General features: G+C 44.6%; 2 protein-coding genes across 2 annotated transcripts in view; both read right to left on the reverse strand.

The window, feature by feature from the left end:
* Window positions 1–15,157, reverse strand: part of LOC126252425 (uncharacterized) — a 127,959-nt gene extending 112,802 nt beyond the window's left edge. The window contains exon 1 of the mRNA XM_049953316.1: window positions 15,000–15,157. Within this exon, the coding sequence (XP_049809273.1) occupies window positions 15,000–15,157 (158 nt within the window). The remainder of the gene's footprint in view (window positions 1–14,999) is intronic.
* Window positions 15,158–17,128: 1,971 nt separating this feature from the next.
* The window catches only part of LOC126252426 (uncharacterized), a 90,080-nt gene continuing 80,663 nt past the window's right edge, over window positions 17,129–26,545 (reverse strand). Inside the window, exon 6 of the mRNA XM_049953317.1 lies at window positions 17,129–17,546. Coding sequence (XP_049809274.1) covers window positions 17,129–17,546 — 418 coding nt within the window. The remainder of the gene's footprint in view (window positions 17,547–26,545) is intronic.

Genomic DNA, 26,545 nt, shown 5'->3' on the forward strand with positions numbered 1-26,545 from the left:
CCCACCACTGCCCTTACGATCCGCTAGTAACAAGTCTCTGTGAGCCTTGTGCAGCAGTGGAGAGGTTACGGATGGTAACTCAGCGGTTTCTGTGTGTAACGAAGACCTTGTCACCTCAGGTAGTCACAGTCATGATAGCGAAATCGGGTACTAGAAGTTACTAGGCCTGGTCAGGGTAGAAGAACCGCTACGTACATATCCAAGAAAGAGAGGATGAGATATAGTTTGTTGACAACATCCTGAACGAGGGCTCTCTAGTTCTGAATCGGCCGTTCGATGACAGTCGACTTCGTGCCACGAATGTTTTGTGTCCGGCCGCTGCCAACATTGGCGACCTAACAATACAGTACCTATGTGTAACGTAGCCGTTATGAAGGGATTGTCGTGCCGTGCCCAAGTGGGTAAGAGTATGTGTAGTGGAAGAATCATATCACCCCTCTACTCGTGGCTATCCATGTGTTGTGCTTCGGAGACGGACTTCGCTACCTCCGCTCCTCGTAACCGCCTGCAAGCTCGATGAGGACGTCGTGAACAAACTATAGCAACAGCATACAATTCTAGACGCTAATGTCCTGTATACCACAATAATCCAACAGACTAGCACGTTTGTGTGACAATACTTGTCACACACTATCGCTGTGATTTCATTTATTTCAACTGTGAAGTACATGAAAACACATTTCTTTTGAATAAACCCTGGGCAGTTCCATTCTGATGCTTCCTGTTTTCGTTAAAATGTCATGCATAACTTCTTTGAAACTCGGTCGTTTTTCTGGTGCATTTAAAAACAAAATCCCATAAGCAGAACCGTTTCTATTTAGTTTTTATCGAAGTTTCCTTGAACCCCTATTCCGTGCGGTAAATGCTGTGACGTTTCCGCAGATTTGTACCTCTTAGTACACTTCATAATATCGCATAATAACATCATCAATAAATATGCGTGGAATTTTCTTCTTCTTCTTTTTTTTTCTTCTTCTCTGCGGCATAAACCTGAATCCGCTTAGCATCCCGCCCCTCCTGTCGTAACGTGAACACTGTTCAGCTACTCAGCTTTAACATCTTTAACATTTTGTCTGCAGATTACATCAATTTTTCCTCCTGCACTGTTACTTATTCCTGTTTCATATCGTCACTAAATTTAATTATTTTTACAGCAAACCGTAGGGGTAGCCTCCGGTGGCATTTATCCACCGCACTGCTTTGAACCGGAGGGTGACTGTACCTTTCGGTGATATGACCAGGTTAGACCCCTGCGGCCGGCTTCACGGGTGGCTTTACCGACTAATAAGTTTCTCTAATTCGGTCGCTTACGAGAGTCTGTCTTGTAAACTTATGCTACGATTGGAAGGAAGATTATTGTGTAGCTTCCCGTCGACATGGGATTACTAGAAACGGAGTATTTAGCTCACTTAGCAAAGGATGAAGGAATAAAACACCAAAGGTCATTTCTCTAGAACCACGGCTGCGCCGCTTAAGTGATTTAGGTAAACCAGGGAAAATATAAATCATGATATTTGGGTGGTAGTATAAACCCGCCATATCAAATACATGGATCAAGGGTCCTGACCGCTGAACCACCTTTATAACTTTTGGTGCACAAACGCTTGGGAAGTAAAATTAATGTGTTGAGAAAGTATGTAGCTTCAAGAACAATTTCTCGACCACGAAAAAGAAACGGTACAGTAGCTGTCGTTTAATTATACAGACCTGAATACGTGAAACTTGATATTGAATTGTAACATAATCAAGCTATATAACTGAACAATAGACTAATATGGGAAGGTTATCTGGTTAGTATCAATGAAAACAGGACATTGAGGAGAATTTTAGAGCGTGTCAACCGGAACGAAGCTCCTTCTGGAGCAATTGACTCCAAAAAATTACAAGTGATGCGTAAGAGATGGAAGTCGAAGAACATGAAATTCTGAAAAGAGATACATTTCGTAACAAGGTTGTAAACAACTTATCTCCAGAGAAAGGAAAAAAGTAAAATTGCAAAAAACGACCAGAAACAACAGCACTTATTGGAAAAAACGGAAGTAGTTATTTACGTAGTCCGTTGGAGACCGAAATCGAGTAAATTAGCAGCTGACGATCACAAACAAATTAGTTAAACAATCTGATACAAGACTGTCACCTCCAGGAAAAAATTTAATATGTCCGGACACAGATAAATCTATAAATTATAGCTGTGCTAGAATTTCTTCTTGTATCAAATACTTAAGAGGTTATGAGTAATTAGTATTCAGTGTCAACGCGGTGTATATACACTACTGGCCATTAAAATTGCTACCAAGAAGATGACGTGCTAAAGACACGAAATTTAACCGACAGGAAGAAGATGCTGTGATATTTTCAGAGCATTCACACAAGGTTGGCGCCGATAGCGACACCTACAACGTGCTGACTTGAGGACAGTTTTCAACCGATTTCTCATACACAAACAGCAGTTGATCGGCGTTGCCTGGTGAAACGTTGTTGTGATGCCTCGTGTAAGAAGGAGAAATGCGTACCATCACGTTTCCACTTTGATAAAGGTCGGATTGTAGCATATCGCGATTGCGGTTTATCGTATCGTGACATTGCTGCTCGCTTTGGTCGAGTTCCAATGACTGTTAGAATATGTAATCGATGGGTTCAGCAGGGTAATTCGGAACGCCGTGCTGGATCCCAACGGCCTCGTATCATTAGCAGTCGAGATGAAAGGCATCTTATCCGCATGACTGTAACTGATCGTGCAGCCACGTTTCGATCCCTGAGGCAACAGATGGGGACGTTTGAAAGGCAACAACCATATGCACCAACAGTTCGACGACGTTTGCAGCAGCATGGACTATCAGCTCGGAGACCATGGCTGCGGTTACCCTTGACGCTGCACCACAGACAGGAGCGCCTGCGATGGTGTACTCAACGACGAACCTGGGTGCACGAATGGCAAAACGTCATTTTTTCGGATGAATCCAGGTTCCGTTTACAGCATCATGATGGTCGCATCCGTGTTTGGCGACATTGCGATGAACGCACATTGGAAGCGTGTATTCGTCATCGCCATACTGGCGTATCACCCGGCGTGATGATATGGGGTGCCATTGGTTACACGTCTCGGTCACCTCTTGTTCGCATTGACGGCACTTTGAACGGTGGACGTTACATTTCAGATGTGTTACGACCCGCGGCTCTACCCTTCATTCGATCCCTGCGAAACCCTACAATTGGGGGGGGGGGGGTTGTTTTGGGGAAGGAGACCAGACAGCGAGGTCATCGGTCTCATCGGATTAGGGAAAGACGGGGAAGGAAGTCGGCCGTGCCCTTTGAAAGGTACCATCCCGGCATTTGCCTGGAGCGATTTAGGGAAATCACGGAAAACCTAAATCGGGATGGCCGGACGCGGGATTGGACCGTCGTCCTCCCGAATGCGAGTCCACTGTTTAACCACTGCGCCACCTCGCTCGGTAAACCCTACATTTCAGCAGGATAATGCACGACAGCATGTTGCAGGTCCTGTACGGACCTTTCTGGATACAGAAAATGTTCGATTGCTGCCCTGGCCAGCATATTCTCCAAGTCTCTCACCAACTGAAAACGTCTGGTCAACGGTGGCCGAGCAACTGACTCGTCACAATACGCGTCACTACTCTTGATGAACAGTGGTATCGTGTTGAAGCTGCGTGGCCAGTTGTACTGTACACGCCATCCAAGCTCTGTTTGACTCAATGCCCAGGCGTATCAAGGCCGTTATTACGACCAGAGGTGGTTGTTCTGGTTACTGATTTCTCAGGATCTATGCACCCAAAATGCGTGAAAATGTAATCACATGTCAGTTCTAGTATAATATATTTGTCCAATTAATACCCGTTTATCATCTGCATTTCTTCTTCGTGTAGCAATTTTAATGGCCAGTAGTGTAGGTAAGGTGTGCTACCAGTCGTTTTTTGAATTTGATACGGTAGATTGTACCATGAATCAGTTTTCGAGCGGCTGTAAGCTATTTATCAGATGGAGGTGGTACAAAAACATTAGTACCTCCAGCATGTGCAACGGTCGCGTTGCTGGTGGAAACTGGGCTTAACGTCCCGCCGCCATCGAGGTCATTAGGATGGAGCACAAGCTTATAATGTGTCAAGTATGGGGAAGGAAATCGGCCGTTCCCTTTAAGATGAACCATCCCGGCATTTGCTTGGAGCGATTTAGGGTAATCACGGAAAACCTAAATCTGGATGGCGGGACGCGTGTTGGAACCGTCCTCCCGAATGCGTGTCCAGTGTACTAACCAATTCCCCACCTCGCCTGGTCGCTGGTAGAAATAACGTTAATTTAGATTAAAGAAGCGTTTACGAAACGAATAGATCGTCATGTTTTACGAAACTTACGTTGCACTGCTCCTTAGCATCTATAGATGTTTTCGTATTGTAATCATCTGGTAAACGTATGCCTAAATTTCCGTTATTTTCACCACCAGCACGAGCCTAGCGTCAAGTTTCACATGCTCGAGAGAGTAATGTTGCTCCATCTGGTGATGATCCTGCAGTGGCTCTAAATCTAGTTAATGGTATAAACTTAAACGGTACCAAATTCAAAAAGCGTCTGGTTCCGTATCAATTCAGCATAATCTGTCAATTTAAATCAAGATGCAGTTTGCCTCTCACAGAGGATATGATGACTTTAATATCTCGTATTTTGACATTGAAGGGAATGAATGCACACACCAAGGAGGCTCCTAATTCGTTCGCGTGAAGCTAATTCCCGTCCAGAAATCAGACTACGTGCATTAGTTTCCCTGGATAACACAGAAATTTACCCACACCGAAACAATCAGAAAAATCATGGCCTTGATCTATAGGTAGACTCAAAACTCTTTTGTGAGGTCGAGTTGCCTCTGTCGTGTATTTAACGAAATTGTCGGATGTCAACTTTTCCATTTTCTTGCTCGATGCGAAAGCATCAACTTACACCCTCTACCCGAAGGCCAGACCAGCCACCCCCCGCCGCTTCGTTAATTAAGCCCTGCTTATCGGAGTTCCAGCATCGGGCGGAGCATACTCACACCCCACACGCCAATGAAGTTCCTTACCCATCAGCGCTGCCGCGTCATTACCTTGCACTTTGAACGGGAGATCAGGATCTCACTGATGCAGCAGCTTCCACCAACAAACGTGCCAAAAGGTGATGGAGCCAGCAAACCGAAGTACTTCACGACAGTGCCTAGGAATAGCATCATTTATTAAAAGAGGAATTGCAGTATGTTTACTGGATCACAGCATGTAACCTCATACTAATGAGTCTAAGCAAGGGGGACTCCATCGGCTGCTCTGTGATATTCCCTGGATGTGTCCCTCAACTTATATGAACTGAATGAGCTCACAGTTTTCAATGCCTAACCGAGTGTGACCTTGGTGGCACTGGGCCATTAGCATTATAATAATAGAACTATATTTATTGTCCGTTTCCACACCCTAAGTGTCCTACACCTCAGTTGTATCTAAGTAAATTGGTTTCATATTACGTATTTTTCAATAAAACAGATCACAAAACAAATTCTCAGTATTATTTAATGATTTAAGGCGTGCTGAAGACAAAGAAAAATTAATAAATGGTACAAGCTGTCGGCATACAGACAGATGCAGACAGTCTCGCAGATTTTCGTCACACATATTGCCACTTAATCATGACTTAGTTACAAAGATTATCTTACAACGTCTGTTCTTTCAAAGATGCGTGCATGTCTCAAGGAAGAGACATTGTAAAATAAATTTTGTAACGCGTGGTTCGACGGGCAAAAAGACGACAATAATAACATAGAACGCTTTGTTGTCTCACGCTCCCTATCGCTGAAATGCAAGTAATGTTGCGAGCGTTAGTAAATGTCGACATTGTGGAATATGGAGGTTTGGGTCGGTCCGAAGTGGATAAGGCGACCGTTCGCGATAAGCGGGAAATACTGCTTTGATTCCCGGCCCGGCACAATTTTTCATGTGTCATTAATAAATGATACATCTATACCTAATACAGCTAATCTCAAAAAATTTCTTAAGAAACGACTTACTTAGTTTCAAAATCGAAATAAGCCTTTTACGCACGTATGTTGTCCACAACACTGATATCATTTTTGCAACCTCATTATGGATACGCGGAAACTGTCACGAGAAAAACAACGTACACCTTCAGGACAGTTTTAACATGAAAGAATTTACCCTTTAAACGGGAACTGCGTTGCAGATCAAACAGCTACATCAGCAGAAACAAGGGAGCGCTTTCAATTGAAACGGCAAAGATCCCGAGAACAGCTCAAAAACAGGTACAAGGTTGGCAATGTCCTTAAAAAGTTTAGACAACTATTCTTGTAATTCTTTCAATGCCACAACAAATTCTCAAAAATATGCGTTTCCTTCAACGCCAGTGAGCGTAGGTAAATGGTCGTTGTTTTATATCAGAAGTTCTGTGTTTCTTCTTTTAAGTGCATCCGCTTTCGACGAGAAATTAGAAATAAGTTGCTACTCGCTTTGCTATGTCTTTCTGGGGACAGTCTGCAATTAATTCTATTTAAAATGCGAGGTCTTCAATCCATTCTGAATCATCTAATTTTTGTTCTTGTTTTCCTCTCTCCGACAGAAATTCAACAGTGACGGGTCTTAAATCGAAAAATCGTTCCAGGCAAGCCCTTTGACTTAAAAACCGTAGTTCGTAGTAATAAATAACGTTTTCATACTCTTCGTTCAGTTCCATCAAAAATTATTGCAACTGACAATGTAATAATCCGCACGACTTCAGAAAATTTACTGTTCATGTTAGCAGTTTTCATCACTTGTTCCATGCCAGCAAACTATATTTCTTGTCCGTTCCCATTCCCCAAGAGTCCTACACCTCCGTTGTACCTAAGTAAAGTAAAAGTAAGAGTAGTAGCAGGAAGTACAGAAGAACGAAATCTGTACAAATCGTCTGCCGATAGTTGTAATTTTTTACTCTTTCATCGTCAGCTAAATCTCTGAATCCTTTCTGCATGATGTTGTAATGTCATTTCAGACCCGTCGATTTCCAAGAGCGTAATAGATTCTGAGACTTCTCATTCTTCTCCTCAGTGATGGGAATTCATTTTTAAAAGACTTGTGACGATAGGTCGCTAGATTCCCCCTTTTAATGCATGTAGCCAGTGGATCTGTGAACTTCCTTTATACCAAGAAAAAATGGCGAAGCATAAACAACGCTCACACTACGATTCTGACGAACAAAAGAAAGTAGTCCACTATGGCTGCAGTACATTAGGACTTTGTTTTTATGAAGCAGATCTGATGATGGTCATTAAAGACCGAAACCGGTGATTTGTTAAACAAAAAAGATAGTGACCATAGACGTAAATTAAAGGAAACTTACAACCGAAAAAAAAAAACAAGCAAAATGCCGGAGGTAAGTGTCGCATCGGACTGCTAAATGGAATGTCGCTCTATACCGAGCAGTACCGAAAAAGACCGAGCGAAGCTGCGAAGCACAGAGTAGTATCGAGACAGGCCGTTGTACATTGTGCATGTTTGCAGTTCTGCACGCCGTGGATGATCCTGCTCTGTACAATCAGAACTGAAGTGTACGAAAGAACAGTGCAGAGGTCTGCAAGTGAAAAGATGCGAGAACAGTTGTCTTCAGTGGTGAGACCCACTTCGAACTGAGCCCCGATTACCAGCGAAGGCGTGTCTGGAGAAGCCCCAGATAACGGTGGGATACCAACCTGACTGCCGCCCGCCGTACGGCCGGAAAACCAGGAGTGTGCTCTGCAGCGCCATTTCATTTCATAGCGGATCCCCTCTGGGTGTCATTACAGCCACAGCGATATGTCGACGATATTCTACGCTCCCCTTCATGGCAAGCCATCCTAGGCTTGCATTTCTGTAAGGTAATGCCAGCCCTCACATGGCGATAGCTTCTGCTGCTTGTCGCTGGGTCTCTTCCCAGTTTGAGAACGTTTGGATCATTATGGGGAGGGCCTGCAACCAGCTCGGGATTTTGTTTCTCCAACGCGCCAATTGGACAGAATTTGGTACGATATCCCTCCAAGAACATCCAACAACTATATCAATTATAGCCAAGCCGAATAACTGCTTGCATAAGTGCAATAGGTGGACCAACGCGTTACTGACTTGCTCTCTCTCTTGAATAAATCATCCAATTTTTCTGAAATTGTAATCATTTATAAGAACATGGGCATCAGATATACCGATTTCCGTCCGATTCGGATAATCTTTGCTGATGCGTCGTTTTTCTGAGTGCAAAATGCCGCAACGGTCCAGTCACATCAATGTGACCACCACTTATATTCGACGTCAAAGTCAGTGAAAGGTATAAAGCATGGCGGGGGACATGTAAAACAATGCAGTCGTTGTCGCAGTGCGGAAACGGGGCGATTTATCTGTTTTTCAAAAAGTTATAATTATTGGCTCTCGAGTGTAAAAGGCGAGTGTAAGCATTTCCGAAACGGCTAATTGTAAGTGTGTAAACTGTCGCTTATTGCCGTGGTTAAAGTATAACGTGCTTGAGAATATGGCGTTAACCAAACCCGGACGGCCGATGTGGCCGAGCGGTTCTAGGCGCTTCAGTCCACACTGTTACGCTACGGTCACAGGTTCGAATCCTGCCTCGGGCATGGACGTGTGTGATGTCCTTAGGTTAGTTAGGTTTAAGTAGTTCTAAGTTATAGGGGACTGATGACCTCAGTTTTTAAGTCCCATAGTGCTCAGAGACATTTGAACCATTTAACCAAACCCGGCGCCGAGGCAACGGTGTTGCACCACAGAGTATAGATGACATGGGGGAACGACGGCTGCGGAAATGTGTGCGGGTGAATAGATGTGCAACTTTTGAAAACTAACCGACCAAATGAACCAAGGGGGCTACGACCAGTGTCTCCTTAAAGGCCACTTAGCGAAAGTTACTGCATATGGACCTCCGTAGCAGGAGCATGGTTTTTGCACCCGTGCTAACTACTGTTCATCGACGTCAAAGTTTGGAATTAGCACGCCAATACCGGAACTCGACGTCCACTGAGTGGGACTGGCGGCCTTTTCAGATGAATCGCGTTCTATGCAGCATGGGACAGACTGCCGTTGGCATGTACGGCTGCGCAACAACAGTCGTAAAACGGGGGATGGAACGTTACGGGCTGGGGAATGTTTTCGCGCCATTCTCTGGCTGATCTCGTCATTCCGGAAGGCACAGTGGATCAACATAAGTATGCATCTACCCTTCGGGATCGTGGCCTCAGCGCAGTTTGTTTCTCCGCAGCACGATGGCATCTACCAGCAGGGCAATCCAACGTTTCACACAGCCAGCAGTGAACGTGCGTAGTTCAGTGAGAACCGGCATGAGTTCACTGAGCTCCTCTGGCCACCAGGCACCGACAATCTGTGCAAAAACTTCGAACGGTCATTTCGCGCCATGCATCCTCAACCGAGAGACCTAGCGCTGCTGGCCACAGTAATAGAGTGGGCATGGCTCCACACCCCTGTCAGTATCATCCAAAGCATTCACTCTCTACCTGCACATCCGCACTGGAAACTGTGGGTATTCAGGCTTCTGACAGCTGGTCAGATTAAGGTGAGTGGACATTGTATGTTGAAATACACTCCTGGAAACTGAAATAAGAACACCGTGAATTCATTGTCCCAGGAAGGGGAAACTTTATTGACACATTCCTGGGGTCAGATACATCACATGATCACACTGACAGAACCACAGGCACATAGACACAGGCAACAGAGCATGCACAATGTCGGCACTAGTACAGTGTATATCCACCTTTCGCAGCAATGCAGGCTGCTATTCTCCCATGGAGACGATCGTAGAGATGCTGGATGTAGTCCTGTGGAACGGCTTGCCATGCCATTTCCACCTGGCGCCTCAGTTGGACCAGCGTTCGTGCTGGACGTGCAGACCGCGTGAGACGACGCTTCATCCAGTCCCAAACATGCTCAATGGGGGACAGATCCGGAGATCTTGCTGGCCAGGGTAGTTGACTTACACCTTCTAGAGCACGTTGGGTGGCACGGGATACATGCGGACGTGCATTGTCCTGTTGGAACAGAAAGTTACCTTGCCGGTCTAGGAATGGTAGAACGATGGGTTCGATGACGGTTTGGATGTACCGTGCACTATTCAGTGTCCCCTCGACGATCACCAGTGGTGTAGGAGATCGCTCCCCACACCATGATGCCGGGTGTTGGCCCTGTGTGCCTCGGTCGTATGCAGTCCTGATTGTGGCGCTCACCTGCACGGCGCCAAACACGCATACGACCATCATTGGCACCAAGGCAGAAGCGACTCTCATCACTGAAGACGACACGTCTCCATTCGTCCCTCCATTCACGCCTGTCGCGACACCACTGGAGGCAGGCTGCACGTTGTTGGGGCGTGAGCGGAAGACGGCCTAACGGTGTGCGGGACCGTAGCCCAGCTTCATGGAGACGGTTGCGAATGGTCCTCGCCGATACCCCAGGAGCAACAGTGTCCCTAATTTGCTGGGAAGTGGCGGTGCGGTCCCCTACAGCACTGCGTAGGATCCTACGGTCTTGGCGTGCATCCGTGCGTCGCTGCGGTCCGGTCCCAGGTCGACGGGCACGTGCACCTTCCGCCGACCACTGGCGACAACATCGATGTACTGTGGAGACCTCAAGCCCCAAGTGTTGAGCAATTCGGCGGTACGTCCACCCGGCCTCCCGCATGCCCACTATACGCCCTCGCTCAAAGTCCGTCAACTGCACATACGGTTCACATCCACGCTGTCGCGGCATGCTACCAGTGTTAAAGACTGCGATGGAGCTCCGTATGCCACGGCAAACTGGCTGACATTGACGGCGGCGGTGCACAAATGCTGCGCAGCTAGCGCCATTCGACGGCCAACACCGCGGTTCCTGGTGTGTCCGCTGTGCCGTGCGTGTGATCATTACTTGTACAGCCCTCTCGCCGTGTCCGGAGCAAGTATGGTGGGTCTGACACACCGGTGTCAATGTGTTCTTTTTTCCATTTCCAGGAGTGTATGCATTTCTGGCGATGTTTCCATATCTTTTTCCAACCTTTGTATGTATGAGTGCACGTATGCATACAAATTTTAATTTCCATTTCTGCAACAAACAATTACAATAATACTCCACACACTATAATAATTAGTGAAATGTTTGCATTTGTCCTTTAACTTAAGACTTCATTCTTTGTTTTCTTATTCCAAAATTGGTCAATTTCATCCTACTATTAGAAGTTACAGCACAATTCCCTTTCCACATCAAGTAGTCTTCGATCTTTAAACATGTCCCAGATTGCTCTTTATAATTTCAGGCGAACAGCCGGATGTCTACAACTTGCTTACTCTGACCGTCTTAAGGTGAATGCTGACGAAAATGCTCTGAGCTCACATATTTGACACCCCTCCGGTACATCCGTGGTGTATCCAGTTGGAGTTGCGTACATGCGTCCGCTGCAAATCTGTGCGCTACAACGCGTGTCCTCTGCGGTGATCGAGGTCGTCGAGAATGACGCTGGCTACGCAGAACACGAAGTCTTTGTAAGACAGGATTCCAGTCAGAATTTAACTGGAAGCCGCGTCTAGATTAATAAAGGACTATTAATAAAGAGACAGTCTTATTTCCTCTGATTCATTCATGATGGAGCTCCAAAAGTTTGACCTATGGGCTACAATTTTTGGTTCATTGTATTTCATCATATGACCAGTGGGAGCACAGTGTTTGGCGATAGCTGGTTCACTGGCTTGGTGTAGGTGAGTACGGTGGCGCATGCCATTCAATAAGGTCCTTCACAGTGGGCGTCGTCAGTCATAATAAGATTTGCAGCATTCGCATGCAACCGTTGGAGGGAGGACGAAAGGATGCCTTTATGCCTTCTTAAAATTGTGCCTATTATTGCTGAAAGGTTTCCAACGTATGGTAGATAAGCAGTCGTTTTGAGGGCCAGCATCTTCCTTGCTCTTTAGTTTGTACGCCTGTAGCCCACTCTGCACTTGATGAGACGAACAGCCATTGGTCAGGAACACAGTTTGCAGGTGTTCCAGTTTCGTTTGCAGATTATTGATATCAGAGATGGCATGGACTCGGTAGATTAAGATCTTTCGATCATATTTGTTGGATGTTGGCAACTAGTAAGTAGCCTGTAATCATAAGTCTGTGCGTGGGCTTTCGAAACACCGTATGCCCAAGCCATCGCTGTTACGTTCCACCAAGCCGTCTAAAAATGGCAAGTAAGAGTTACTTTCTCCCTCTCCATAGATGGAAATCTATATTTTCAAGTATGGAGATTAGGTGTAGAAGGAACTCTCGGAGATTGTACAAACCATGACGCCAAAGTAGAAAAGTGTCATCAACGTGTTGCCAGAATAGTGTTGGTTTAAAGAGACACAGGACGCCCCATGGTGACACCGTCAGATTGTTAAAGAAGCTCGTTAAATAAAAAGTACTTCAAGGAGAGACTGTGCTCTAACAACGCTGTAATGTCAGCCCCAGACCTGTTGCCGATGACATGTAGTGAGTTCACAGAATAATGGATATTCAATAAATTGAAGGTGGAGTGGGGGAAATAAAAGAAAAAAGGAAAGGAACTGACGATACTAGCTGCGACGAGTGAAAATGTGTGTCGGACAGGGACTCGAATCCAGAATTTCCTGCTTACTAGGCAATTGGGTTAACCACTGCGTCACCCGGACACAGCGTTAATGCAAATGCGCGGACTGTCTGAGCAAGCTCTCGGCCGACTCACATTAGCACGTAGCGCCACCACTTACCCGCAGTCCCCGTCCATATACTCCACGCTCGCTAATTTTAGATTCTCGTTTGGAGGTCGGACGCATCTGTGCACCTGCACTGGCGGCTGCGGATTCATAGCCCACTGAGGCTATCAGTTAAATGAATGCGTTGTGTCTTTTTTTTTTTTTCGAACATTCATACATTGGATATTCATCTTAGCAATTACAGAGAGCGCTACAGACATGAGCAGCGTACAGATTTGCAGCAGAACCGTGTGTGCAACGCCGACTGCACCATGAATGCCCCTGTGGGGTCTTACGTACGTGAACCCAGTGGATTTTCGTAAGTATTCACCTGAACTTGGCCAGAAGACTCTGCGTCGAAATATAGTGGCAGCAAGTTGCAGACATCCGCCCGTTCGCCGGAAATTTTGTGAAACAATCCATACGCCCGGACAATTTCAAATCTCTCAAACTATTGGCATCCGTAAGTATTACCATGTTGGACTGCGTTTGGCAGCACTTCTTTCGCTTGGCGGAATACATAGTGATAATATCACAAGAATTTTCATTGCAGTCTGTGGATTAGAAATTCATGACAAAAAAATGGCTCTGAGCACTATGGGACTCAACTGCTGTGGTTATAAGTCCCCTAGAACTTAGAACTACTTAAACCTAACATGCCCGCATCTCGTGGTCGTGCGGTAGCGTTCTCGCTTCCCACGCCCGGGTTCCCGGGTTCGATTCCCGGCGGGGTCAGGGATTTTCTTTGCCTCGTGATGGCTGGGTGTTGTGTGCTGTCCTTAGGTTAGTTAGGTTTAAGTAGTTCTAAGTTCTAGGGGACTGATGACCATAGATGTTAAGTCCCATAGTGCTCAGAGCCATTTGAAAACCTAACTAACCTAAGGACATCACACACATCCATGCCCGAGGCTGGATTCGAACCTGCGACCGTAGCGGTCGTGCGGTTCCATACTGTAGCGCCTTTAACCGCTCGGCCACTTTGGCCGGCGAAATTTATGACGGCACAATTTTCTCGTTTCATTTAAACTGTTTTCGTTCCTTGAAGGATTTCATCTTTCTGCAGTTCTGTTGCTCAAATCTTTATCCGTCGTCAGTTCGTTTAACAGTTGAACCCCGTCACTATACTTGAAAAAAAAATATGTTAAAATAGGGCAAGTGTTTTAATATCTTCATCCGTCAATTCCCAGATTTCACACAGAAGTTTTAATGTACTGCTTTAAGAGGGCAATGGGAAACTTTAGCGGTGGCAATCTCATTACGCTAGCCAGCTTGTGGAAGAAATGTACATTAAGTAAATGTATTACTTATAAATTGTATTCAAATACAGAGATACGTAAACAGGCATGAGATGTGTAAACAGGCAGAATACGGCGCTGCGGTCGGCAACGCCTGGCGTAGTTGTTAGATCGCTTACTGCTGCTACAGTGGCAGGTTATCAAGATTCAAGTGAGTTTAAACGTGCTGCTATAGTCGGCGCAGGAGCGATGGGACACAGCATCTCCGAGACAGCGATGAAGTGGGGATTTTCCCGTACGACCACTTACGGGTGTACCGTGAATATTAGGAATACCGTAAAACATCAAATCTCCAACATCGCTGTGGCCGGTAAAGATCCTGCAAGAACGGGACCAACGACGAGTGAAGAGTCGTTCAACGTGACAGAAATACAACCCCTTCCGCAAATTGCTCCAGATTTCAAAGATGGGCCATTAAAAAGTGTCAGCACACGAACCATTCAACGAAACATCATCGATTTGGCCTCTCTAAGCCGAAGGTCCACTCGTGTACCATTGACTGCACGACAAAGGTTCACGCCTCGCCTGGGCCCGTCGACACAGATATAGAACTGTTTAAGACTGAAAACGTGTTGCCTGGTCGGACGAGTCTCGTTTCAACGGATGGACGTATATGGATATGGAGACAACCTCATGAACCCATGGACCCTGAATGTCAGCAGGGCACTGTTCAAGCTGGAGGCGGTTCTGTAATGGTTTGGGGCGTGTGCACTTTGAGTGATATAGAACACATGATACTTCTATATACTACTCTGACTGGTGACACGTATATAAGCATCTCTCTGATCAGTTCATATCCATGGCGCATCCCGACGGACTTGAGCAATTCCAGCACGGCAATATGACACCCCATACGTCCAGAATTGTTGCAGAGTGGCTCAAGGGACACACTACTGAGTTTAAACAATTCTGCTGGCCACCAAACTTCCCAGACATAAACACACTCTCACCTCTTTTTATGAATGTGAGCTAAGAACGCGACTCCAAGATCTAAGTTCACTGATCTACCTTGTTTTGGCAAACGAGATGAAATTCCATCCTTATTTGTGGGGAAAATTCCAGTCGTCTTAAAACCTGCTTCCAGATTACTTAGAAATTTAGTCTCCATCTCGTTTAATACAGTTTTTAATAACGTACGGGACTGGTCTTCGCGCAAAAATGCTGATTTCTTTCCAGCTTCAGGCGCTTTTCATTTGGTTAAAGTATCTCTCCGTTTTGCTGCCGAGGGCTTAAAGTAGGCTATATCGAGGGGCCGCGTATCAGATGTAAGGAGATCGGTGGCAGACAAATTGGCTATGGAATCACAAATTATCTCCAATTACAGTCTTAGTGTCTTCTTGTTTCCTGAGCATAGGCGGAAGGTGGGTGATAAACCAGTCGTCAGATATTGCATGGTCAATTCAACCATGCTTACTTCGGTTGTACCTAATACCCGCTGGTCCTTTTTCTGTCCAATTTATCCAAAGATGTTCCGCTTGATATATTGCGTATGGCGAGAAAGATGATTATGCAGCATCGCTACAAAACATGACAGTCACTTTAGTCTTTGTACAATTTATTATCCTCTATGGAAATTTCCGTCCTCGGCGACGATCCGTTATTTAACTACACTACAACATAACGTTAGCTGTGAGAAAGCGCGAAAAAGCAGGAACACTACGGAGCGCATTGGGCGCTAGCTAGTGCTGGTACCTGTCGAGGAAATGGTTAATCAGATGTATACGAGCGTTACAGCAGATCCTGAACTGATTTGATACTTTTTTTTTTCTTTGGGTCCAAGTTACACCCCAGGGCTCAAGTAAAGTCAGTTTACGGTACGACGAACGTATCCGTTAGGGCAGGCAATGCGGCGAGATTTGGTGTCAGTGGGCTATGGCACAGGTGATCGAGGCGAGTGCCTTTGCTAACAGCACGACAGCAACTGAAGTACCTCTCCTCGGCTTTTTATCATATTGGTTGCACCCTGTAAGACAGATCAGTCCCGATTTGAGATGGTAATAACTGATGGTAGGGGTTAGTGTGTGGCGTAGACCTACGAATGCATGGCCCCCAAGTTGTCAACAAGGCACTGTGCAAGCTGGTGGTGGCTCCATAGTAGTGTGGGTTGCGTTTACCTGGAACGGACTGGGTCCTCTGGTCCAGCTGAACGGATCATTGACTATAAAGGATTGTGTTCGGCTACTTCGAGACCATTTACAGCCATTCATGGACTTCGTGTTGCCAAACATGCTACTGGGCCAGAACGGGGCTGCTTTGAAGAATATTGTGGGCAATTCGAGCGAATGATTTTTCCGTCCAGATCGCCCAACATGAATCCCATCGAAGGTCAGTTCGTGCACAAAATTCTGCATCTGCAACGCTTTCGCAATTATGGACGGCTATAGAGGCAGCACGGATCAATGGCTTGTTGAGCCCATGCCACGTCGAGTTGCTGCACTACGCCGGGTCTGGCACGATATTACGAGGTATTCCATGACTTGTTATGTCAGCGTAAAAACTACTGTGGGAAAGCAAGGATAATGATTTTGCGAGTGTGTATTATAAAGCATTTCTGTTTCACTAGGAAATCAGCGTTTCCTTGTAGTCACAACGAAGCTTCCGGAACTCTCTAAATCACAGTATAACACATACAATTACAACGCTCCTGCTCATTTTTGTTATACTCTGCGAAAGTAGCGCTCCAAGTGGCCAGCAAGCTACACTTCTCAAGGCAATACCGGACGAGTGCAACTAGTATAGCTTATATTAATTTGTAACTAAGTTTTTTACAGTGGCGACTGTGTAGTGCCATAAAAATCGACAATAACTACAGAACGACAGGATATTTGTTTTTCTTTAGCTTCCTTAGGACGAATGAAACGATGGATTACAGACCATTTTATTATTCTCGAGTCTGATGATGAAAAAAAGTAGGGTCTGGGTGGGAAGTAACAGAAGCTCAGGATGTGGACGTTGAGGTCAATATTTTAAAAAGGTTACAATTTTTCATAGCATTTTATTGAACAAAAAATATCACAATATTAGAAAAAAAGACTCACAATTCAATGTTTACTACCACGTATGTAAGAGGGAAGGTTTTCTATAGGAAGCCCTTATCGATAACGTTGACAATGAGGTCGAGGACCCTCTGCTGGCAGTTGGGCGTCTTCCTGGTGAAGGGCGCCTGCAGGCCGCGCACGAACTCTGCCAGGGCGTCGCCCTCGTCGGCCGGCTGTCTGCCAGTGCCGCCCCCGCCGCCCCCGCCGCCCCCGCCGCCCTCGTCCAGGGTGAGCACGACGTTGAGCAGGCCGGCGCCCAGCACGTAGGGCGCGGCGGCGGCGAGCAGCTCGTGGAGCGCGGGCCGCGGCGGCGCCAGCGCAGACAGCCCGAGCGGCGCCAGGCCGGCGTGCAGGCCGCGCTCCCACTCGCCCACCAGCTCCGACCACTCGCCGGCCGACAGCTGCCGCGACGGCGTCGTCAGCAGCGCGTACGCCACGTCCAGGCCCATCGGCGCCCATCTGGGGCACGCAAAGCAGGCGGTTCATCGTCTAGACCAGTGGTTCCCAAACTGGGGGTAATCACCCCCTGAGGGTAAAATTAAATTATCTCAGGGGTAAAAACTAAACCATTCGATTACTAAATTGCCAAAAAATTATTATTATTAGAACAATTTCATAAAACTATAAGTTATAAGTAATTATTTCCTCTGAATTAGTAGCAGTAATGCAGGTTCCTTACACAGTGACCCACTACACATATATGCTGCTTTTCGTCCCACGCATCGCTGATGGAAACAGTGAGATTTATACGTAACAAATGCTACATATGTCAAGAAAATGTCTTCTCCAAGTTGTTGAAAATATCTGCATCAGTCCAGAAATAGCTTCATTAGTCGTTTCGAGGAGGAGGAGGAGGAGGTGGAGGAGGTGGTGGAGGAGGTGGTGGAGGTGGGAGAGGGGGGTGGGTAGTGTTTAACGTCCCTTCGACAACGATGTCATTACAGACGGAGCTCGGATTAGAGAAGGAAATTGGCAGTGCCCTTTCAAAGGAACCATCCCGGCATTTGCCTGAAGCGATACTCTCTTCGAAACAGATAAATGAATTAATTGACAGCACGTCACAGTATTAACTACGTAAGGGCTATTACAGTGCTGTACACAGCTTTATTATTATTATTAATAATAATAATAATAATAATAATAATAATTATTATTATTATTATTATTGAGTGGTTACACACAGTGCATTACCAGCCTGAAGTCGTCCAGTTTCTGCCAGTTCAGAAGTAAGGACTGCAGCACAGAAGTGATTTACAAACAGTAAGTACACTGCACACATCTCAACTTGTTTGATTTTAAATGAGGTTGCAGTGTGCACGTAAGCAAGTACCGCTATGGAGGGGATTAATGCAAGAGAAGCATGTTTGGTAACAAGTATACCTTCACTGTCGATAGTTAGCTTTCTTTTCTGAAGAGGAGTTGTGGGTACCACATGCGATGCACCACGAATTCTTCCGTCATTTATTCCATAAACACACACACACACACACACACACACACACACACACACACACACACACACACACACACACACACACACACACACGCGCGCGCGCATTGTGTGTTTATATATAATCATTTTAAAAATAAAAGTGTTCCAAAAAAGTATACAGTTTAGTCAGGTGGAGGGGGAAAAAATGGGGGGGGGGGGCGGGTTAATGGTGTAAGAAAGGTTGGGAACCACTGGTGTAGATACCATCAGTAAGCCCCCGATTCCTTAAAGAATCCAACTCCCATGTTAAAAGAAAAAGCTGGAAACGTCGGAGTACTTCACAGTTTGTCGAAAGTCGTTAAGTGAACTCATTCTCAAATACTGGGCAAGTAGTCTGGGTAATTTGCGCGCCGGGAACTACACTGTCTGAAGATATATATGCAGATCCTAATTTTAATACTTGACTTTTGTTACCCCTTTAACGTAAGATTATACCGCTTAATGGGAGATTATGACAGCATTTTAAATTCAGTTAATAATTTATGAAATATTGAAAATCAGATTTTTGTTGTCACTGGAAACCCATATATAGGTAACCTGGAGCTGGAACTGTGAACTGGGTTAGTCAGAACTACAGATTATAATGGATAAAGCGTTGGCTTAAGTTTTATTTGTATTATCGGTTTCGATAAGTCATCCGCAGATTCATACATCTAATGAATGCGGAACGCACCTCGCTCTGCTGACGAGCTGCAGTTCACTGTTAGTACATGTGTGGATCCGAGGATGACGACATATCGAAACCTGTAATTCCTATTAAACAATGTCACTCCAATGATGTCTCCCCTCTGGGAATTGCAAGTGGTCAGCGTGTAAGGTGACCGTGTCCCCTGACACCTTGGAGCCACCTCATAGTTTTACTAACACACACATTTTAAAGAAGTTAATTCGTGAAATAAATCTAGAGATAAGAAAACAGATTTAAACATAAGCAGATGAGGTACATGTTAAGTGAATGCTTGAATACAGACTCCCAAAACAAATTTTTGACTGGAATTCAAGAGGGGGTGAAACATAGGGCAAGACCACGGAGCCGTGGATCTTTTAGACCGAAACAGGTGAAGTCATCTAATCCATGAATGGATAAGACGAATATATAAATTAGTTCCTGAATTTGCCCCTGGACTCAGTCCCCCTTTGATTTCATGAAAGTACCATGAGAAAAGGAATCCTTCAAAAAATATTCCGCTCTTCAGAATATCATGTGAGAAATGCAGTTGGGCTGCTGCCACCCTTGCGCTTGTCCACGTGATCAGAGCGTGATGCGTACCTGGAGACAGTGTGCTAAAAAGGACAGCAGCATGGCAGTTTCGAAGGTCGCAATCTGCAGAATTCTGAATGTAGAGACTGTCACGCTGGCACAGAAGAAGGAATGGTGTACGGTCACGGTATAGAGTCAGTTCACTAAATTTACAAAATTCATGTTGAGGGTCAAGAAAGGCGCGAATATCATAATTGAATAATTAAGTACTGTGTTCATTTCGATAGTAGCTGAAATGTCTAACATGATTGACAAAGATAGTGGAATGTGTACTAGTTCGGCACATTGAAGTTGGTGTCGAGAATCTAAATGATTAATAATAAATCTTTTCTCAAAAATTGTACAACAGCGAGTTTCTTATTCAACATAACCACCATCCCACAAATACATCAGATGTTTATAGTAAGGTCATCATATTGGGAGATCCTCACTCATACGGAATTCGCTGCAATGATACAGATAAAGCAGCATGTTCGGGAAATGTCTCTTTGGGTGTAGTGGAGAGATCAAGACTCACTTTCAAAATGAAGACAATGGGATTCAATATTAAAAAAGTTTCTCCTATTAGGTCCCACGGCCACAAGCTTACAGAAAGACAATTTTATTTGCCATCGTCGCTTTTACAAATCAACGTCATTTATGTCACACTGTTAGCTGATTTCAGCTTTGTGTTTCTCAGGTGCCACATCTATAATTGTAGTGTCACTCTCTCACTCTACGCAGGTGTACAAGCAAGTGCATCTGTCATTTGTAACTATAAATTATATCGTAGTAGACTTAAGTGAGAACACTGTTCCGCACTTGTCAATGATTTAAAGCAACAGTACTGTCGTAGTGGCACACATGAAAACTTCTGTCACACAGAACACTGATCTATAAGACTAACTGTATAGCAGCCAAGGGTAAAAATGGAATTGACTTTCAACAGTCAAGAATAGAATGTGTGTGTGTGTGTGTGTGTGTGTGTGTGTGTGTGTCGAATTATTTTATTATTATGCGTTTAGACTGTAGCAAAATGAAACTTTTGAACAAAAAGAGGGTTAAACAACTATTACGTGGCTATAAACGCTAAAAAAGTTTTATACTGCACACTTAATATCCAACAGCACGGCATTTAATTTACCCAGTGCCTTATAAAAAATAAACACCCGAAGAAATCTTCAGATGTCAAAATAACTTTGTACACGTACACACCATCGTGTGGTATGTAAAGGATTCTGCGTCACAGGTAGAACGGCAACCAGAGTGCATTAGTGTTGTTACCAGACCTGGCACGGAATTTAAAGGAACGGCGTTAGATGTTGAGAGATCAAAGTTAATGTTATCAGCAGGTGACAGAGTTTGAAAGGGACCTCACTACGGGCCTCCATTTGGCCGGTTGTCCAGCGGTGCAGTATCCAGGTTTGTGGGGAATCCGGATGCTAGAGTGGGCCTTTGTTGGACTGCACATCTGTGCCTGCCATCCGCGAACAAGTAATGGACTCAAACTAACACTCTGCGTAATCGCGCGTCATTGGCCGGAGACTAGCGGCAGCAGGGTTAAGGAATTACCGTCCTACGCATAGGGTGCAGTTAACGTCACAACAAAAACTGCTGCGTTTTGATCGGAGCCATCAGTGGAAAGTATGGACAGCTCAAATAGCTTTGCAATGGGTTCAGCGATGAATCGCAGTTCTGCACTACCAGTTGGTGAACATTGTCAGCTACCCGGGTGGTGGTCCCATGCGTCCAGTTTTATCGAGAGACGGGGGTGTTACTCCTGCCTTCATGTCTGAGGAGACATTAAGAAGGTAACGGCTCGTAGTGACTGAGAAAAATATCGATACAACTGTGAGTCACGAACTTCCTGCATCCTCATGTGTTCCATCTCATGAGACGGTATCGTTGTGTCATTTTTCTATAGGACCATACTCGTTCACACATGGCATGTGTCTGAACTGTCTGTAGGATGTTGAGGTACTCCCTTGCCCAGCAAGAGCCTCGGTTCTGTCCCCAATAGAACATTTATTGGGACGGCCTCGAAGCTTCAATTTCGTACATCACTCAAGGCCCGCATACCTTAGTACGTGTCAAATTTCAACTTGATACCTCTACCCATTCCTGAGAGGGGTGAAGGTGATGGACGCACAGACAGAAAAGACTAACAATAAATCTGTCCCATTGCCAGTATCCAGGACATCAAGGACCAGTTGCAGCAGTTATGGGTCATAGTTTCAAGAGAGAATACAACGGCACTGTGACATCCTACACAACCGAATTAGTACACCCATACAGATCACAGAGATGCAACGGCCCACAGATAAGTGGGCTCATACTCGCTAGTTCTTTATAATCATATATTGTAAACATTAAAGTAACATCACATCCCTCGTCAAACTTCATTTCGTTTCTTCCTCCCCTTCTAACTGCTTCACCTCTTTTTCAAGCACTGTATTGGCTTTCAGAGCCAGAATAAAACCAACTAGCCAACTATTTAATTTCAATGCTAGTGTATGTGTTTACAGAGCCCAACTTGTTAACCCAGTAAAAATTTTAATTTTGTAAAGGTTCGCTGAAATCTCAAGTCGTCAATGACATTTACAATTCTCCATAGCGTATCTGGCGTTCATGGCAATCTCGACGCAGCATTACCACATGCAAGTAGAGTCCACCGGAGCCTGATTCTGAAGCCATTTTGCAGTGCATCGGAAGGTTAGTCATCAGATACGTTTAATAAGCCATCCGTAGATAAGTTTAATAAACTATTGTATGCAGGGGGAAACAAAATTTAACTGAAAACTTCAGAGCATTATGAAGTCTTAAGAATCAAATTGAGGATGGCAACCCAGGTCGGGAAACGTCATCCAGCGACTCTGCAGATGTTACAGCGTCTAACGTCTGCCGCTAGTATCCCCTTCAGCAGCTAATGTAAGCGAGTACGGTGATGGGCAGTAAATGGAATTACTCGTAATTAGCCTGACGCCGTTATGCATGCTCGACGGCAGACAACGCGTCCACGAGTGACAGCAGCAGTGTGGAGCGTACAGACACAAGTTTAAGGCAGAAAATAATTAGCTTCAGGCGTTGAGCCCTGGCACACTTTCTAGAGTCGTCGTATGACATTTTCGGATAAGAATGCCTATCTTCAATTTCTTCCTCAAGACACTACAACCGACGAGGTTTCTTAGCACTGTCTTGTTTACATTGCATGTGGCTCGGTGGAAAAAACCCATGTGGGTCACGTATGGAAGATTTACTCATACTCGTAAGCGTTGAGGACCTTTTGAGGATTTATGAATGGTCAATTTCTATTATTTTTTTACAAAATATGCCTTTAACTGAGTCAGGTACAATCCCAACCGTAACGCATAAAATGTAAAACAATTTAGGTAGAAAACGATTAGATTTCAATAGGATTTCGATTTTCGGAAGACCTTATACGAGTATTTTAGAAAAAATATTTCGATTCCAAAATTAATTTTCATTTGAAAGAGGAATATTATTTTCAGAGGGTATTTCGCATTCCTAAAGAGAATTTTAATTTGCAATAATACTTTAGTGTTGTGGCTTCGTGACTTGGGAACAAAAGTGGCACATACATCTGTGCAAGGAAACTTTTGTCATTTCGAATTGGTTCAGAGAAAAGCTCTGAATCATGTGAACCAAAATTAATAGAAAAAGCATCGACCACGCTCTGCGACTTCATTGGTCTTTGCTGCATTCTGAACAGTGCCTTTGTCTTCCTTTTTGGTCATCTTATTTTTCTTGCTAAACTGAAGGACACTAACAGAGGAATTTATTGACTTTTTGTCACTGAAACATTGGAGTCTCAAATCTCAACTTGGAGGCAAACATAGGCCGGCGGTGAATAATATCTGCACATGACTCTTGAATGAGGTAATACCAGAAATTGTGATGAACAGTTCACATTCAAACCAGTAACTCCTAGCTCATAGAATCAGGCAGTTGGGAAAAGCCTCTTCTTAAATGACTAAGGAAATGGACATAAAATGTTTTGGGATTACATATGAAAATGAAATAAGGATTAAATATTTTGTGCAATACTGAACACTTTGGTTTCACAACGTATGTTCTGTGGCAAGTGCAGCGAATCTGCCACTTGAATTCTCTGATCTATATTCAAAACTAGTCCAAATAATTTTTCAACGCAGCTCAGGAAATATCTTGTGAAAGAAGAAGCTGAAATTAATTTATGTTGTTCACAAAGAAATGTCTTTCTATGAACACGAAAATATGCGCTGATGTCAATTTTTTAATCTATACAGTTTATGTAAGTGAGAAAACGTTTTAATTAGCAGTGAAAGGGAAATGGGGTCACAGCCTGCAATTTTGAAAGTTTGATAGTGGTAGTGAAGCTAGAAAATCGAAATTCTCCATCCAGATATAGAGGGGTTAGGGACGTTAAATGGAAGGAGGATAAAAACTGCAGTTCAGTCAATTATAGCGTAATATCAACAGCAGCATTAAATGTTATAACGGGAGTGTATTCGCTAAAAATAGGAAGGTAGGGCAACAGTTACTGTTAATAATAAGTGGCAGAATCTAAAGCAAACCAAGGCCAACAACAATACTTCAGGTATAAATGACACCAAAAGTAGAGGATGAGGAGAGGAAGAAAACATTTGACGATACTGAACAAGATATTCAGTATGTAAAGGTAAATAAATAAAATCTATTAATCAAGGAGGTTTAGAACGCTGTAGTAAGGGAATGAATTACGGAAGAATATGGGCCTGGTAGAAGGAATGACAGGAGAAAGGCTAAGTTCTGCAATAACATTTAGCTAGTGATGACAAATACACGGTTCAAAAATCACCTGAAAAGGAGGTATACTTGGAAAAGGTCCAGAGATACAGGTACGTGTCAGCTGGACTGCATCATGGTCAGACATTCAGAACTAAGACATTGGATTGTAAGGCGTACCCAGCAGCAGATGAAGACTCAGATAGCAATTTAATGATGATGAAGAACAGACTTAAGATTAAAAGAATCGCCCAAAAGAATCAGTGTGTACATAAGTGGGATAACGAAATACTGAGGAATGTCAGTGAAGTTCTCTATGGCTGTAGACACTGTGATAATAGATACCACATTAGATAGTTCAGATGAAGTGAAATGCACATGTCTAAAAAGAGCAAGATAGAAGTTGGACAGACTAATGTAGGAAAAGGTATGGTAATTTCGAAGAAGATTTGGGTAACAGAAGAAATACTTCAATTGACTAATGAAAGAAGACAGTAAAATATTTCCCAGGAAAAGACAGGAATATCGTAATTTTTGAAATAAATAGGAAGTGCGGGGAAGCCAAAGCGAAATGGCTACGGAAAAATGAACAAATCTAAAAAGTAACAGTCGTAGACAGGACTGCGTCAGCGTATAAACAAAAAAGTCGAAATAATATTTCGTGAAATTAAAAGAAAGACATGAACATTCAGAGTACGAGCAGAATTCCACTGTTAAACGCAGTGGAAAGGCTGATGGGCGGGAAGAGAGCGTTGAAAATCTCTATGAGCGGAGAAATTGTTTGATGACATGAAAGGAGGAGCAATGGGAGTCGTTATGGAGGACGTAAGTGATCCAGTATTGGTGCCAGAGGTTTGAAGACTTGCGATAAAGTAAGGCAAAAGAGGTAGATAAAGTTCCATCGAAATTTCTAAAAAGCATTGAGGGGAAGTGGCCACCAAATGACTACTCAATTTCGTGTCTAGATTATGAGTCTAGACACATACAATTCGACTTCCGGAAACATATCATCCGCGAAATCCCGAAGACAGCAAGTACAGACAAGTACAAGCAGCTTAACGTCTCATGCACACAAGCTTCCGACAAGATTAACACGTAGAAGAATGGAAATGAATATCGATAAGTTGTTAGAAGAGAAACTCTTCGGCTTTCGGAAAGGCAATGGCACCAGAGTGACCCGTGGCGCCATTGAGTTAGTAGACTGTTCTGCCTGGCTCCACTGGGTCAGGTGTAGTATCGACTGTCCCTCTTGCCGCCCCATTGCCAACAGCTATGAGGAAGAGTTGGTATCTATGAGTTGTGTCCTTATGAGGTCTTTGCTATATATAGTGACTAGTGACGAGGTCCGAGCGGCCGAAGCCACGAGCTACGCGAGGAGGGCCCGCACAGAGCTAAGATATCGGAGTACTTCATCGGGGTCAGCGTCGACTACAAGCAGCAGGCTGACATTCCGTCGGTTGGTTGGCAACATTCGTGTCGGACGACCGTTCGTGGCCTGGCTTCCCTCGCCTACCTGGCTTTCATCGGCACCATTCAGTAACCGATGCGATGCACCGTGGATCCATGGAACCGTTAGTTGATAAATGAGAGTAACGTTCTGTAATACTCGTGCTGATTTGTATCATTGTCTACATCTACATTTATACTCCGCAAGCCACCCAACGGTGTGTGACGGAGGGCACTGTACGTGCCACTGTCATTACCTCCCTTTTCTGTTCCAGTCGCGTATGGTTCGCGGGAAGAACGACTGCCGGAAAGCCTCCGTGCGCGCTCGAATCTCTCTAATTTTACATTCGTGATCTCCTCGGTAGGTATAAGTAGGGGGAAGCAATATATTCGATACCTCATCCAGAAACGCACCCTCTCGAAACCTGGCGAGCAAGCTACACAGCGATGCAGAGCGCCTCTCTTGCAGAGTCTGCCACTTGAGTTTGCTAAACATCTCCGTAACGCTATCACGGT

The sequence above is a fragment of the Schistocerca nitens genome, chromosome 4 (assembly GCF_023898315.1).
Source record: "Schistocerca nitens isolate TAMUIC-IGC-003100 chromosome 4, iqSchNite1.1, whole genome shotgun sequence".
NCBI classification, from domain to species: Eukaryota; Metazoa; Arthropoda; class Insecta; order Orthoptera; family Acrididae; genus Schistocerca; species Schistocerca nitens.